Genomic DNA, 17,814 nt, shown 5'->3' with positions numbered 1-17,814 from the left:
TAAACCACTTGAAATGCATCTCGTCTTCCAGGGGGTCTTCGGACCGTTACCTCTCCGTTTAGGGGTGGCTCTGCTCTGGTTACAATGGAAACGTAAAAATGCCACTCACAGAACGTCATGGGTTCTGGAACGTTTGAGGTTAAGGAAGATTCTGGGTTGCCTTTCGAAAAGAGCCATCTGATCCTTATGCAATAAAGTTTATTATTCCTAACTGTTTTACTGGACAATGAGTCATGAGACCAAGTAAAGAAAGCATTGCTCCTGCAAGAAATCAGCTTTAACTCCACCGTCCACGTGATTCAATTTGATTTGTGCAGAAGAACTGAGCTACGCATAAATAAAAGGTGACTTTAACCCATTTAGAACGGGTACACATTTTGCGTTTCATTATTTTATGCTTTAACTATTGAAAAATAGCAGATATACAAGCTCACAGCGCGGCACCGAGTGCCGCGCTGCGAGCTTGTAGATCAGCTATTTTTGAGAAATCGTGAAAATTAGAATTTTGACCCGATTCTATAAGTGTCTTTTGAATCCTTCTAATTCTAGGCCTAAATGGGTTAATGATCGCCTGGCCTGACAACGTGCGTTGTATTGCGTAGCGCAAACAAAAACGAGCACAATCAGTCTGTATAAATGTATGTATTTGCCGGATGCACGGCTCACGAAGACTCACAACAAGAAGATCATTTCCAGTACTCTGATGTCCTTCTGGTACTTTTAATTCATTCAATTTATTTACTTTTAATTAACTTAAAAAATATTAAAAGTACCATTAGTACTTCGGATTGCTGGATATTATCATCTTGTATTGAGTGTCTCCCAGATGTTAGCTAATGTATGAGGCTGGCTTGAAACCTACAATACATTTCTAGTTATAAGTATGAACCATGAGACCAAATGGACTGCATGAGGTTATTTCTCTAGTCACATTCACCCATTCACACGCCAATTGCAGATGTAACCATGAAAGGCCTGCTCTTTGGGAGTATGTTAGGGTTTAAGTGTCTTGCTCAAGAACACTCCTGAGCCCCTGTGTCTTGTACTGTTGTTTTGGATCACATACTGTACATTGTAATGAATCTGGGTACATTGGATTCTTCAATCTCCCACGAGCTGAGCATTGCTTTTTTTACACTCAAGTCTTGCTGAAATCAGAAGTTCTATGACTTACCGTCACGATATCGCTACTGTATATATCACAAGCTGGTTTGGCTACTGTACTTGATAGTAGGGACTAGGGAGTAATGCACTTTATGTTGACATCAAGAGAACTAAAATATTCCGGCCTGATTCTGTAATTTACGAGTGCGAAGCTGTTAAGTGCCGTTTAAAAATAACAGGCGTGCCAGGAGTGCTCAGCTAAATCCCTCTCTGGATCAAGTAAATCTTTAAAAAAGGTGCATCTTTTCAACAGCTTTTGTGAAGTCATCAGGGTAATCAAAGGCCACAAGCCAAAATACTCTGGTCTAACAATAACGTTGTTCCATATTGTCACTGTCAGGCAGAAACCTTGTATCTCCAAGTTTCACAATTGTACTTTTTTCCCATAAAGTAAAGCCCTGCTTCATGATACAAGACTGTCGCACAAAACTAGTGAAAATAGCAGATCTACAAGCACACAATGCCTCGCGATGCGAGGCGTTGTGTGCTTGTAGATCGGCTATTTTCACTAGTTTAAATCATTTTTTAAATGATAAACACAAAACAAACGGTTTTGGACATACAAGGTTTCCACCCGACAACAACGATATACTACAAGGGTTTGCTTTGCTGGAGTCTGCAGTGTTGACCTCATTAGAACTCCTTTTCCCCCGTGCACTTAATTGGAAGTGCGTGACTGTTGTGCCAGAAAACTCCTATTCTGCTTCCATACCATTATTATCCTCCCCTTTCATCCTTTGTTCTATTTATTCCTCTGCATCCGCCCGCTGTCCTAAGCTGACCTTGTGGCTCTGATGAACACAGCTGTAATGCACCACGACGAGAGAGCTGACAGTGTTGCCGAGGGTGTTGACACGTTGTCACACTGCTGGTCAATCATTAGACGGTGTTGATGACAACGGTTAAAGTGTAAATGGCAGGCTAAAAATAAAGAACGCATTTCCACACAACAACAGGAGATTAAGGCCGAGCTGTTTCTCGGCCAGGAGGGGTGGAAGACAGAAGTTTTATCGCCGCTTTTTCTCGGATTATAAACGTTCAGGCCTGGACAAACAGAAGGCTATCAGAGAGTCCATAGCAAAAGGTTATGGTTCAGCAATCGAGGAATTTTGGCAGTCGATGCCTTGTGTCAACTGCGTCATGACAGGGTTGGCAGGAGCGTCGTTATAGGGCTGGGCGATATAAACACAATAATATATCACTATATACAAATATCTTGATAGAGATATTGTGATGATAATTTAATATTGTGAGATGTCAATTTTCTTTTTCATGATTTTCAAAAATAGCTACAACAGCCAATTTACCAGCCCACAATGAGTTGCAATTAGTAGATCTGCAATTTTTATATTTGTTGAAAAATATTGAAAAGTGAAAACATCTTAATCTATCTATAAATGCGAGAAGTCTCTGCGTGTGTGTCTGTCTGTCTGTCTGTCTGTCTGTAATCCGCGTATCTCGAGAACCGTTCGTCCCACCGGCTTCAGATTCGGCACGCGCGTTCCCCGCCGCGGCACGGAGTGCAGTGCCGGGCCTCGACCCGACCCGACGCGCGGTTTTCCCTAACCGGCGCGAAACGTTCGGAATCTCCTTATGCGGGGCTGATTGTTGACATCAGGCTGTTCCGGAGGAAATCGGCGCAAGCGCTGACTCATTGTGACATCACTTCATAAAAGGCTCTGACATCACGTACGTACATGAGTCAACAAAAAATCTCTGTGAGTGTGTATGTATGTATGTAATCCGCGTATCTCGAGAACCGTTCGTCCCACCGGCACGCGCGTTCTCCATATATGGGAATAAAATGAATGCCCGTATGCGGAGCTGATGTCTGACATCAGAGTTTTCCGCAACCGGTACTGTGTGTGCAGAGATCTTCATATATGGGCATACGTGGACAAAGACAAACAGATGGTCAAAACGGGTCCTATGACAACAGGTATATTGGGGTTTGCATTAAGTTTGTCTCCTCCTCCATCTGTTTGTCTGTGTCCCTTTATTCCCATTATGGAGATCTCTGTATCTGTCTGTGCCTCCGACTGTGTTGCAGACACAGTGCCGGTTCCCCCTTTAATGCAAACCCCATTATACCTGTTGTCATAGGACCCGTTTTGACCATCTGTTTGAAAAAGCGACAGAGATCTCATATATGGGCATAAAATGGACGCAGATAAACAGATATCTCCATATATGGCATATATGGGCATACAATGGACGCAGAATCACAAAGAGCTCCATTAACGGGCATAAAAGGGACACAGACAGATACAGAGATCTCCATATATGGGCATAAAATGGACGCAGATAGACAGATATCTCCATATATGGGCATATATGGGCATAAAATGGACCCAGAACTATAACTGCAGTGATCTCCATATATGGACATAAAATGGACGCCGACAGACAGACAGATACAGATATCTCCATATATGGGCATAAATGGACACAGGCAGACAGATGGTCAAAATGGGTCCTATGAAAACAGGTATAATGGGGTTTGCATTAAAGGGCGGGGCATTCATTCCCTATTTACATTGTTCCGAGTTGGCCAGGTCGCCGACAAGACGCTGGGCCGCCCGAAGGCCCAGTCTTATATCAAGATATTGATAAGATATTGATAAGTCGATAATCAGCCACCTGCCACCCTGCTGCGGCCAGTAAGAACCAATCCCTGAGACTGCACTCGGCACAGAGAAGTGAAACCATGCAGTAACCTTACAGTTATCAGACTATAGCTAACCAAAACACTGTGGTTGCACACTTCCGTATGTATCCCACACAACGGTGGAAAGTAACTAAGAACATTTACTTAAATACTATACTTAACCCACTAAGAGCTGGAAGGAACCACTTTAATCATTTTATGCTTTAACTATTAAAAAATAGCAGATATACAAGCTCATAGCGTGCACAGAGTGCTGCACTGCGAGCTTGTAGATCTGTCTTTTTTGTAGATCTACCTTTGGAAAATCTTGACATTCTAAGCAAATCTTTGAATATGCGTTTTTAAAAGCGAACATTTGTAACTCAAATATTTGCTTCTGGCGGGTCCCTGGAACAACATATTTTGAGACGGGGGTCCGAGGCCAAATACATGTAATTCTGGGGGTCCTTGACATGAAAAAGTTTGAGAACCACTGATTTAGAAGAAGGATTTAGAAGACATTTATAGAATCGTGTCAAAATATTCAAAGACTTGATACTTTTACTTAAGTAAAACACGCGAATCCTTTTTCACCACTGAAAACCAGTAACCTTATAGTTATCAGACTCTCGCTAACCAAAACACTGTGTTTGCGCACTTCCGTATCCCACATTGCAACAGACAGTAGTGTACAAGCTCATGCTCAAGTTATTATTTTAAATAAAAAGTTGTTTCCAGTAAAGTTTAAAAGAAGCATTTTCTCTCTTTACCTCTACTCCTCTCGCCTCAGGAGACTGCCCATCAGGCACGTGCAGAGAATGTTAGAGAGGCAGAGGCTCTGAAATTTCTAAAAGAGCGTTTGGTGAAAATATTGAAAATAGCCGACCTCCAAGCTCACAACGCGTTGCGCTGCGACGCGTTGTGAGCTTGTAGGTCGGCTATTTTCACACTAAACTAAGCATAATCAAGTCAGTACTGGAGATGTGGCGTACAGCATGGATTTCTACACAAAGAGGGCAATTCTTTCAACATAAGATGCTGTATTAAAGTTCAGGAGAGTTTGAACAAGGCAATTAACTCAAACTCTGCCCTCAAAATACCCCTTTGTACCCCTTCTCTGCCATGCCCGTAGAACCCGTAAATGTAATAAAAATTAATTAAACATTTTTTTTTTATCGAAGCGGAACTAAAATAGGCCGGAACTAATGCTCCGTGATCGGTTTCTACACGGACACATTATTGAGCGGACAACTTAACATTGAGTCCCTTGAACCGGAAGCGGATGTCCGTCCTCTATTTTGGCCCGTTAGCTTTCTGTCTAAACTCCGCGGCTTACAGATGGAGAACTTATTGATCAATTGAAAAAATTTCAACGGATTCGAGAAGCTGATGGAATACGCGAACACACGATGCATAGCAGTGTTTGATCCACGCACGATGGGAACTGGACGAGCGCCCACGTTAACAGGTAGGAGAAGCCGGCAGTGAAAGACATAGAGAAATCTACGGGCTTTACGGCCGTAAACTACGAATGAGTTAATTCTCTTGAATGCTGCCTTCAGGTATGGCATGGAAAGAGGGCATTTGCATTTCTTTCACCATAGTAAAAACTGCATTCATGGTCTGGAGAGGGCACTTTTACAGACGGATAAAAGCCCCCTTCGATGTCTATGTGTGCATGTGCGTGCTGCCTATCACAAGGGCTGCTATCACAAAAGCAAATACTTCTGAATGTTATGTTAACCAGTTCAAACATTTCGAGGCAAAGTCAACATAACTTGTATCAGACCTTTCCCGGAAAATCAATGTGGCTACTGTAAACCATGAAGCATTGGTGAAGAATGCAAGACAAAGTCAATATTTACATTGATTTTTCGTAAATCTCGTAACATTGAGCCAGACTGAGCGGATGAATTTTGGGACGACGTAATTTCCGGTTGCATTCTGGGATTTGTAATCCTGGGATCACTCACGGGTGCGGTAGAGCGCAGTATGGGGATGGGATGATATGAAAATTTCATGTCACGAGTATTGTGACCAAATTAATTGCGATTTACGATATTATCGCGATAATCAAAATACCCCCAACATCCATTATCCTGGGGCAGAACAATTGCCAATAGCCGGTCCACAAAAAATAGCCGACAAGCTCACAACGCGTCACACACGTTGTGAGCTTGTCGGCAATTTTTTAGCAAAGAGATTTTCTAGAGAGTGAAAAAAGGAATTTATCCACAGCAAGCTGCACCAAACAGTGAAACTAGGACATTTTTTGCATGACTGGTCTTTATCATGCACCTGTTGCAGGCATAGTATGAGAATGGATGGAAGATAGAGTGGTAAAGTAAAAAAAAAAACATTAAAAATAAAAAAAATAATTGCCTAGTTTGTCCGACAAGAACAGTGCTTTTAAAACCTAAAGCTGCACGATCAGCTTTACTGTTGTGATTATGTTGTCATTTATTCTACCTGTCGATATGATTATGACTGTGGACACCTTGCCCTGTGTGTGGGCAGTAGCCAGGGCCACTTCAGCGAACTCTCTTTCTGCTCACCGGGTTGAGCGGGTCCGAGTGACCGTTAGCACGCACGCTAATGAGCGTTTCCATTCAGCGCGGAGGGAAAAAACGGCAAGGAAGGAAGGGTGAGTTAGCACACTAAATGACAGGAAATAAAAAGGCATGCCAAGAGCCCATTAAAAAGCCTTATGCGCACAATACGGCTACTGCCGTCAAACAGTCTTGGATTTATCTGATCACATAAACGTTGATTATCTACTCTCACAGCATGTCCTCGCCTGATCCCTGAGCTTCTCGGGCTGAGGCGATGTCTGTCAGCCATAGCTGAGAACAGAAGCATGGTAGATTATTAATAGGCTCTTTAGAGTTAGTATTCAAGGAGGAACTAATCAATTTGAATCCTTGCAACCTTCTCCATTAAAGATGGGGTAAGTGGGTCTAACTCTTCTCTCTCTGAGTCTGCATTAATGCCAGGCAAAGACATAAATATGTGAATGTATTTGTAATAAACATCTTCTTTGCCTCTCTTAGTTTGAGTTATTCTTTTGCTTTACAAAAAGAACAATCAAATCATTCTTTTCTTGGGCTGCTATACGGAGTGAGCTTTGGGATGAACCATCATATAGCACTGTCGCCACAACCTTATTTACTTAGCTTAACGGAACAAATACACGATTATAATAAAGCAGAAAAAATAAAAACATAACATTGAAGGACATTTTGAGAACAGTGCAGACTTCAAAAGCAGCACAGGGATTTAAAAATGCAGCTAAAAGCAAGAGTAAAGAAATAGGTCTTGAGCTGTGCTTTAAAGCTATCCACAGAGGCTGCCTGTCTTAGGTCTAGTGGGAGTTTATTATGTAGGGTTTAGTGACCTTCCATTTTATTCCACGGTGTGCAAAGATTAAATGAGATTATTACATTTTTCGAGGTTGAAGACATAGCAGTCTCACTTTTCTAAAGACACGAGAACTCTACATGGCCTATCTTCTTGTGTGGAGTCTGGTACACTCTGACATCCAGACATGCCGATGTCACAGATGACCTGGGAACCCGTACAAACAGATATCAATGTACAACTAATTAAATCAGTCAGTCATAACCGGGCAGACCTAAATGGCTGAAACAGCAGCACTGCCCTTTTCTAAGGAAAAGGAAGCAGGCTGGACTCATGTTGAAATGAGGAAGCATTACTGAAATGTAATAATGGCATCAGCAGTCACCGGGCAGACGCACTTCGTTGGTTTACATGTCATGTAGTTAAGGTGTAGTGTAGAGCAGGGGTCTTCAACGTTTTTTAAGGTCAAGGACCCCTTACCTGAGAGATAGATGAATAGGGACCCCCCACTACATATTGTATAGAAATGTGTTGCAGATTAAACTGCTTCATGGAATCACATAGCTTCATAGATGTGTTTGACAGCATCATCAGTGTTGGAGTCATGCTAATGTGTATTTTCACACATTTGGCCACTTAAACCCTCAATACTTTGCAAACTTGACCGTTGGCTCTGTAGTTGGTCTGCTTCTTTTCCCCCTCTACACCAAACCCCTTTGATGATAATAGCCGATCTGCAAGCTTGTAGATCTGCTAATGCTATAGGTTTCAACGTGGTTAATGTTAAATCAAAACAAAACACACACCAGGGGTACAGGACCCCCTGTTGAAGACCCCTGGCTGGTGTAGAGCTTTCAGACCTTTTGTTACAAACACAAATCTCAAGGCACGCCTGTATTCATCATGAAAACTGCATATCCAGGAGCTCACAACGTGTCGCAAACGTTTTGACCCTAACCCTATTTCCGTTATTAAAAAGAAAATACTTTGTAGGGAAAATCAAGAAGAAACTTAAAAAGATTTAAAGTTTTACCTATAATGACATGCACAGAAAAGGGAAGCCAGCTCCAACATGGTTAATATAGTCTTTCATGTTATGACACTGACACACATGGCATATCCCACGACGACAACTCACACGTTCATTTCATAACAGCCTGACGCAACACACATCCTCTCTGCACATCTGAAATGATTCCCATGGGCACGGTTTCGCTATGAAAACCACAGGACATGTTGTGCCCGTCCGTGTTCTTGGCCTTGGCAGAGCACTTCCTGTTTAGACTAGGGCAAGACTAGTGGCATCAGTGTGACATCAGCAGTAACCGGGGGCAACCCTGCCTGAGAGGTGTCACATTAAACCAAGACGGGGTTCAATGCCAGCGAGCCTTCCATGTGCATCTGGGACATCCAGTATATGACATAACAAGTGATTTATGATCTCAGTCAGTGTTGCCATGTCGGCTTCTTATAAGCCACTATGGCAGGGTTCCCCAATAGGCGGCCCGCGGGGGGCTACTGTCAGACCCCCACCAACCCCAGTAATAATGGTGGTATAAGAGCAGCAACAATACTAGTATATCGTTGTTGTCAGGTGGAAACCTCGTATCTCCAAATGTGTACGTTCTTTCGCAAAGTAAAGCCCTGCTTCATCATTCAAGGCCGTCTCACAAAAGTAGTGAAAACAGCCGATCTACAAGCACACAACGCCTCGCACCGATCGGCTGTTTTCACTAGTTTAAATGGACTAGTGAAAACACTAGGCACAAGTGCTACTCACTGTGTTACTAGACCCAGCAAGCACGGTCGGTCAGGACCTGGACCGATCAGTGACGTCTCAATTGAGGCCAGATCACAGCCCATATGGGGATGATCTTGACGTCATTACAAGGACGTCATATGAAATCAGGTGATATTCTAGGCCAGATAAACATCATAACTAGTTAGATATGTCCCAGAATATAACCTTATACTGTATGCTCATATTTCAACAAACATTACAAACAATAATCCTGTCAAACAAAAACGTCCATATGATGTCCTGGTAAAGACGTCAAGATCATCCCCATATGGGCTGTGATCTGGCCCCAATCGAGACCTCACTGATTGGTCCAGGTCCTGACATGTTTGCTGGGGAACTAACTTTTAAACGGTTGTAATAACATCTGACGTTTAAACCCAAGTGTTTCTATGTCTGGACCAAACGGTATAAATAGTGTAATCTAATCTAGCTGGAAAAAAGTACAACACATGTTGTGTGACTATGGGGTAGAGAGAGAGAGAGAGAGAGAGAGAGAGAGAGAGAGAGAGAGAGAGAGAGAGAGAGAGAGAGAGAGAGAGAGAGAGAGAGAGAGAGCAGGCTGCCTTGTGTTCATTGTGTATGCATGATGTGTGACAGAGAGAAGAGAAGAGAGAACTGTAGAGGAAACAATGGAGCAACTGATGATTCACAAGTGTGTGACCACAGCTTTTTCATTTTGAACACGCGCACACACACACACACACACACACACACACACACACACACACACACACACACACACACACACACACACACACACACACACACACACACACACACACACACACACACACACACACACACACACACACACACACACACACTAAAGACACATCTTATCAGGAGACAACCACGTCTGAGAACTAACTGACACTCTGTACTCTCAAACACACAACTCCTCCTGTCCATGTCAGACTCAGAACTCAGTACACGCCCAGTGGTTTGTCCAGATAAGAGACATTTGACCCAAAACATGTGTCTATAAACCACTTGACCTATATTTGTTGACCCCAGGGTCCCCTCAGTCAGGGGTCTGTAGTACTTGGCAAGTTGGAGAGGTTTTTGCAGAAGAATTAGCCCAGCGGCTCAGTAAGAACCACAGGAGTATTCAAAGTACACATACCATACAACATAGCATGTGTAAAGCCATGTTACACACTCCTTGCCTCTCTGGGTTCAGATCAATGCCTTCACTGTTCAGGACAACTGGCATCACACTTTCCAACTGCAAGGTCAAATCCTCTGTTAACTAATAATAATAAGTATTAATACTGAAAGTTCTTTCCCTAGATTGGATAACACATTGGTAATTTGTTACTAAATAGTTGGACATACAGAACAAACAGTTTAAAGCAATGATTGCTATCGGAATATACAATAGAGGGTATGTGCGTGACTGACAGCATCATCTTACCCGGAGGTTATGCGGGAACGCCTACTGAGTGGCAAAAAATGATTTTCTGGCCTTGACAGCCCATACAGTACATCCAAACAGAAAAATCCTATATTGCATTAAACAACGTTAAACGATGTTAAACTCTCTTTGCCATTCACTTTATGCATGCACATACCCTCTATATAGGCCTCTTTATTTAACACTAAACAAATATCCCTTACACCAGTTCAATGGTTAAAAACTACTGGCCGGACCACCTAGGCTCCAAAGTAGCCTGACAGCACGTCGCAGGTTCGAGTCCCAAATTCCCAACAGCCTTTGCCGCATGTCACTCCCCATCTCATACCATGTCAGTCTGCTATCCTATCAATAAAGGTATAAGAGACCCCCAAAAACTCAATCTTCAGGTGACCTCCTACCTGAGCTGAGGGGTGGAACGTCATCGGTGCTGGAGAAGTCCAGAGTGGCCCCTGCTATGTCCACCAGCTCGTCATCATCGCTGGAGTGATGAAGGCCCTCGAAGCTCCCTGTGCGGTATCCAGCATTATCCATCCCTATGTGGTCTGTTTGCAGGAGGGAAGCAAATGTTCATGATTAGCATTAACTCCACACTAAGACCTATACGCATTATTACGCATTATTACTTTAACCATTCTTTTATGCTTTAGCTATTGACAAATAGCAGATATACAAGCTCACAGCGCAGCACCGAGTGCCATGCTGCGAGCTTGTAGATCTGCTATTTTTTTTTTTTAATATTGTGAACATTTGTGCAGGGCATTTTTGACCCGATTCTATAAGTGTCTTCTAAATCCTTCTAAGGATTTTGAAAAAAGGCATGTTTCTATGTCAGTCGTTCTCAAATGTCTTTGTCAATCCAGTCTCAAAAAAATTATGTATCATGTACCGTATAATGTACGCCCAGAAGCAAATATTTGAGTTACAAATGTTCGCTTTAAAAAAAAAGATATATTCAAAGCTTTGCACAAACTCTCCTGGTTTTTCAAAAATAGATCTACAAGCTCGCATGAGCATGAGCTTGTAGATCTGCTATTTTTAATGGTTAAAGCATAAAATAATGGTTACAGCTAGACGTGACACAGATGCAGGTCTAAATAATAGGTTAAAACAAACAAGCAGATAATTTAATAACATTTTTCCAAACAGAATAGCTGTTAAACCAACCTTTGATCAATTCAGAAGTATATCTTTGATACGTGCTCCAAAACTGAAACATTTTTGTAGAGTAGTCAGGAGGCAACAGCCAGTAACAGAGAGACTAGTCAGTAGAATAATGCACTGTGCTTTCACTCTTTAGCCCCTTTGTAAAGCATTTTTTGAGGATGTTAAAACGCATAGGCCTACTTCACTTCCCAGAATCGACCCCCCCCCCACCCCACCCCACCCCACCCACACAGCTGATGTTTTCACTGTCCATTAATGACGGCGAAATCGTCGTCACCGTTTCATGGGAAGTTGTTGAGCAATTATTTAAGCGGTTACGTGGCATGGGGTGACCCTGTCGAATTGTGTGACCACCGGGGGTCGCTGTTGCGTCCTCTCTTTCACTTGATTCTGTTGTGTACTTGAAAAGTAGGCTATAAAGAGGAAACGTTCACATTCATATCAGGAAGAGAAGACAAACCAAATACAAAAGCCTTTTTGCAAACTCCTATATTGTATTTAACCTTTTCTATATTCATGTGTAACAAAACAGTACTAGGCCTATATACAGTGGAATGGAAATGTGGAAGCTAAATTGATAAAGCTCAGTCACTCGACTTTTACTTGTCCTCTTTGCTAAATATTCATGCCTGCACATTTACTGTTAGACATTATGTAGGCCTTTACTGTTCCTTATTTTTGATATAAAGAAATGTGAATCATTCATGTCTGTGGCTGTGCACATCTGTTGGTGCTTCTGGTTTTGTTACATAAATAAAATAAGGAACAGCTTTAGCTAACAATTGCATTGTGTTGTCAAGGCAGAAGTGAAACGCGTTGACCGTGGGTATCAACAACAATCTCGTAGATTTCACTTCTAGATACTCAATTGTCACACGTTACCCATTATGTCTTCTAAATCAGTATGAACACATTTTTCAAAAATAAAGCCCTTTGCACACAGGACAGTTGCGTTTGTTTTCGTTTGCGGCATGAATAAAACGCATTGGATTTGGTATGCAAGGCTGTGCGGAATCGGCGCTGCGGATCCAAAAAGGAGTCATAAAAGGAGTGATGAGTTTTTTACCGCATGCGACAAGACGCACAAATCGAACTGGGTTCGATCGAGAAAAAAACGCACGGTGGCAGCCTCTCGTCGCACGGCTAATTCGGAGCCGGTGTGCATGAGGTCATAGAGAATCATTGTTTTCTTTTCAAAAGGTTATATTGTCCGTTTTATCCGTGCGGTTAAACGCGCCTGTGTGCAAAGGGCTTAAATATTCCTAAAGTCGAACAGTAACCTCAGTAAAACTATGCCTAAACTTTACCTTATTCCTAAACATAACCTAGGTAAAACTATGCCAGAAGCTAACCTTATTCCTAAACTTAACCTCAGTAAAATTATATCTAACCCTAAACTGATTCCTAACCTTATCCACAGTAAAAACGAATACAAGAACCAATGGTGGGGCGAGCGGTCCAGGAAAACAACAGAGTGTTTTGGGGTGAGTGCCATTTGAACACTTTGACAATAGCATCCTATGCCCCATGCCCCACCCCTCCACCCCATCCGGCGAACTCGGAATGGTCAGACTGACCACCAGGTATTATTTCTGCATGCCCAATGATTTTCTGTCCAGATCGTAACTCAAACAACACAGGGTCGGCTGAAGCGGACTTAAGTTTGCAACGTTCGCCACGTTCGTCCCCACACAAAAGAATTGGGAGCGAGTGTGTTCTGGGTCAAGCGTTCTGGTTACCATTCTTATCACACAAAAAAATAAGAAACATCCATTATTATGTAGATGACAGTGAGGCATAACGTGCCCTAACCCCGGCTTCCTTTATATTGGATAACTGTCCTTCATGTGAATTTTGTTCCCTTATGCATATTACTTTCCTTGTGTCGATTACTTACCAGCTTCCTCAGAGAGTGCCTTCACATTCTTTTTTTAATTTATTATTTAAGGGTAGACAATTATTTTTGTATCCCCTTTCTCTCCCCAATGTAGTCGTTATGCCAATTGATTCCTCCCCACACACATTCCTATGCTGTCACTGCCATTGTATCCTACTGATTCACCTGCCAGTGAGGAGCCCCCACCGGGAAAAAAGTAGAGCCTTCGTCCTATACTGACAGGTGTAGGACGTAGGAATACATGCAGTGACAAATATCACCCTCCCTGCACTGCTCCTACACTTGGAAAGGCGTCAGCTTAGGTGTTTCGGGCATCTAGTACGGATGCCCCCCGAGCGCCTTCCTAGGAAGGTCTTCGATGCACGTCCCACTGGGAGGAGACCCCGTGGCAGATCAAAGACCAGATGGAGGGATTATATCTACAAACTGGCTTGGGAACGCCTCGGTATACTCCCTGAGGGAGTGGAGGAAGTTGCTCGGGATAAGGAAATCTGGAGGTCTCGGTTGGAACTGTTACCCCCGCGACCCGATTCCGGATAAGCGGTTGAAGATGGATGGATGGATGGATGCTCGGCTTCCCTCCCCTGGCCTGAACACGGGCCAATTGTGTTCTCTCAGACACCCGACACTCCCATGTTAAGAGAATAACCCGGAAGGGTTAGGTCACTGATCGAAGACGCATTATGCCTCTGTGGGGTCACAAGCTCAAGGGTTCAATACAGGTTCATGGTTCAGCACTGCTGTACTCTGACCCGGTAGAGACACTCACTAACCAATGGGACAGACTAGGGGTGGGCGATATAGTGATAATTATCGTTGAGACGATACAATGTCTCCACGATATGCCTTTTCAGAGGTATCGTATACAGTATATCTAGCCCTGAATACATGACTCTCATATACATGAGTCATGCTCGAACTTTAACATGAGGACCAGTGGGTAATCGAGCCCTCAACGGTTTGCGCTAGGAACATCAGATTTCAAAAATAAAGTGCTTACCCAAGCCAACTCTGCTAACGATTTGACGCCGCACAACGTTCATTACACGCCGCTCCCCGGTTGTTGAGTAAAAAGCATTTTTGTCCGAAATTATTTTGTTTTCCATTGGACATCCGGGTCATTTCCTCGCTTACCCCCAAAGTGCGCAACTGCGCCCTCTATCGGCTGTAACTGAATCTAAACACATTGTCTTGTAGTGCACGCCCTGCGGCCGAACATCTTCTCACTTGTTGACTTGACTACTTGAGAGAGACACATGAGCGCAAACACCGGAGGAGAAGGGAAAAGAATCAAGAAGCTAAGAATTATAACAAGTGAAGCTGTGAAAACCTACCTGTTACAGCGAAATACACCTACCAAGCATGTGGGGGCGCTGTGGCACAAGTGAGGCGCAGGTTGGATCATCATTTGGGATAAGCGAGGAAGTCCAATGGAAAACAAAATAATTTCGGACAAAAATGCTTTTTACTCAACAACCGGGGAGCGGCGTGTAATGAACGTTGTGCGGCGTCAAATCGTTAGCAGAGTTGGCTTGGGTAAGCACTTTATTTTTGAAATCTGATGTTCCTAGCGCAAACCGTTGAGGGCTCGATTACCCACTGGTCCTCATGTTAAAGTTCGAGCATGACTCTCATGTATATGAGAGTCATGTATTCAGGGCTAACAGTATATCGTGATACAATTGATGGAGCCTTGTGCATTTTGGTCTAAATCAGTAGTTCTCAAACTTTAAAATGTCAAGGTCTCCACTTAACTCTGACAGCATACAAATGAAACCAAATGGACCATTTGGTTTCATTTGTATACTGTCAGAGTTACATAGTTGTAAAGTTCAATTTAGACCTCCCAAAAGGAACCCAGAGAGTCTTGTTTTTGTCAAGCAACTTGAAAAATAACCATAAAAAACAACGTGAAAAAGAATCGTGATAAAATCGTGTATCGTGATACAGCTTGGAAAAATATTGTGATATTGTATTTTTCCATATCGCCCACCCCTAGGACAGACCTAACCGTCACTTTTTTCACACTCACATTAGCTGCTCAAGTGTGAAGGTTCAAAGGTAAGGGAGTAATGCATGCTATAGGCTGGGGCGTTACGCCGCCTTGCGAGCCAGATATCTGAACGTACCCAAAACGCCGGATGCACCGCGGTGGATTAGAACCCACAACCTCTGTGGTGGTGGGCAGGGTCTTTACCACTGTGCCATCTGCTTCATCCGTGTGTATCTTTTCATTAGTGTGTGTGAAGTGAGTGAAAATAATGAACAAACACAACAGATTTATATCCGTTATGAATCTGTCTCCGTTACTGCTATATGTAAATATGTGTATACAGTGTAGTCTATATTATTTACTCAAAAAAGGACATTTTTATTCTAAGATATTTTTTTCTGTTTCTGTCAATGTTTTTCTTTCTCTTGTTTCAATCTCTATATTTTTCACTTTACTGGAAAACTACAAAGCTATCTTGAAGTTTTCCACAAGCTAGATTTTCCAGTAAAGTGAAGAATAACCCACTTATTTTGAAGCTGTGCTGGGCTGATGGCTATAGAACCTTTTCCACACATCATAAATATGGGTCCCCACGTTTGTTTATGTACTGTTGGCACTTGGCAGACAGTCTGTGGTGAGAATATCAACATCCAACAAGAAACACACTTCACTTGAGTTGACCCCAAGCTGTTCCCACATTCACTGGCGACGCGACAATTCCACTGAATTGGCCCCAGACGACCTCGACACCCGGTGTCAGTGGTGTGATGCCTATCCATTGTCCACAGTATTCGATAGGTCACCGCGTGCGTTGTAACGCGCCTCGTAATCCCAACAACAACCACACACAAAAAGTGTAACAACTCGTACACAGACAGCACAGCTGAGCTGCTACATTGTTGCCAGTCACTACCAGCCACGGAAAACCAATTTTGTAACTTAATAACCAGCGAGATCCCCGATCCTAAAACAATCTGATTACAATAAGAAGAAGACCGAAATATTTAGGCATACCTTTATGGACAAAGCAACATATATATTCTTATATCTGACACAGCCAGAAAAATAGAGGATCTTCACTGGAGATCGGACTTACAGATGGATCTCAAAATGTACGATCGAGGTTGTAGATCGGCTTATTTTTGACAGAAAACTGAGAGAAAGAGAGGCATAAAGATGGCCTACCTGTAAAAACAGCAGATTATAGATGTGTAGGTGGCGGTGCTGTCGACTCCACGCAGTCAGGACCAGATCAGGACAGTGTGAGTCAGTGTTGTTTGGTTAAATATATCTTGTGACTTGGATTAGGAGTCTCCTCACTCACCGGCGGCCCGTAGCCGGTCTGTCTACTGTCTTTAGTGGATTGGAGGCTGCTTATGTCAACAGCACTCCAGTCTAAAATGTAAACTTATCGCCTTCTGCGATCGAACCACTGCGTCATTCTACGAGCCTAGGGACACAAATCGGCGTTTTCTGAGCCCCGAGAGTTATCCCCAACCCTGCCATAGTATAGATCGGCATCCCTTTGATGCCTAAAATGTTACCAAAAAGAGATATATTGTGTCCGATCGTTGTCGTTACAAAGTTGCCAGGTATTCTCCTCCTCTCTCCTCAGCGCACAGGATGTGTTCTCTTTCTCTGGCTCTGTGTAGGTCTGTGCCAGGCCAGAGCAGTGGAACGCGGAGCCGATCCAACTGGGTCAGTGGAGCAGTGTTCGATGGCATCGGGCATCATCCTCCTAGACCAGCTGGCTGCTCTGTGTGACTGTGCATTAGTTACGTTTGCATTACATTCCTCTCAATGTAGTAGGCCTACTAGTAACAACATTCTTGTTGTTGTATTACGTTTTTCAGGAAACGGATCCAAAACAAAATTATGTGATATTTCTTAATATTTCACCCAAAACGTTAATAACAATTTATTATGACTAGAAAACTAGAAAACTACACTGTAGAAAACTACACTGTCTGTCAGTTATGTAACATAACAACACGGTAATTAAATAGGATCAAACCTAATTTAGGTTTTGGCCTAAGTAAAAAAATAAATATTGATTGATTGATTGATTGATTGATTGATTGGTTGGTTGATTGAAGAGTTTATTAGCAGTTTGCAATAGGAAAAAAAATGTTTCATGACAGCGCAAATCACTGGTACAAGGTCAACTAAAAGGAGGTCCTAGAAAGCTTTACAGCTTATTTACACACAGGAACCACTTTATGTATCTCATATTACATAGGGACTTGGGCCATTATAGTAAAAGGTGTGGGGACAGCATGATCCCTTTCAATTTAATAGGAGGATATAGGCTATTTTTTGTATTTTTTTTAATGTATTAAGGGACTGAGCCCAAACAGTTGTAGGCCTACTCTTG

The 17,814-nt window shown here is 42.7% G+C and overlaps 1 protein-coding gene across 2 annotated transcripts in view; it reads right to left on the bottom strand.

Annotated features, from left to right (window-relative positions):
* The window catches only part of LOC308298328 (H(+)/Cl(-) exchange transporter 5-like), a 96,456-nt gene extending 79,453 nt beyond the window's left edge, over positions 1 to 17,003 (bottom strand). The window contains exons 1-2 of one of the 2 annotated variants that reach the window (XM_080741908.1): positions 16,626 to 17,003; positions 10,785 to 10,928 (exon numbers count right to left, since the gene is read on the bottom strand). In XM_080741908.1, coding sequence (XP_080598034.1) covers positions 10,785 to 10,917 — 133 coding nt within the window. In that variant the 5' untranslated portion in view covers positions 10,918 to 10,928; positions 16,626 to 17,003. Of the gene's footprint in view, positions 1 to 10,784; positions 10,929 to 11,550; positions 11,632 to 16,625 lie in introns of those variants that run through there. The other variant, XM_080741907.1, reaches the window with a different exon arrangement.
* Positions 17,004 to 17,814: the final 811 nt, after the last annotated feature.

Source organism: Nannobrachium achirus (assembly GCF_963921795.1).
Source record: "Nannobrachium achirus genome assembly, chromosome: 14".
In the NCBI taxonomy this organism is placed as follows: Eukaryota; Metazoa; Chordata; class Actinopteri; order Myctophiformes; family Myctophidae; genus Nannobrachium; species Nannobrachium achirus.
This window is presented reverse-complemented; position numbering and strand designations above follow the sequence as displayed.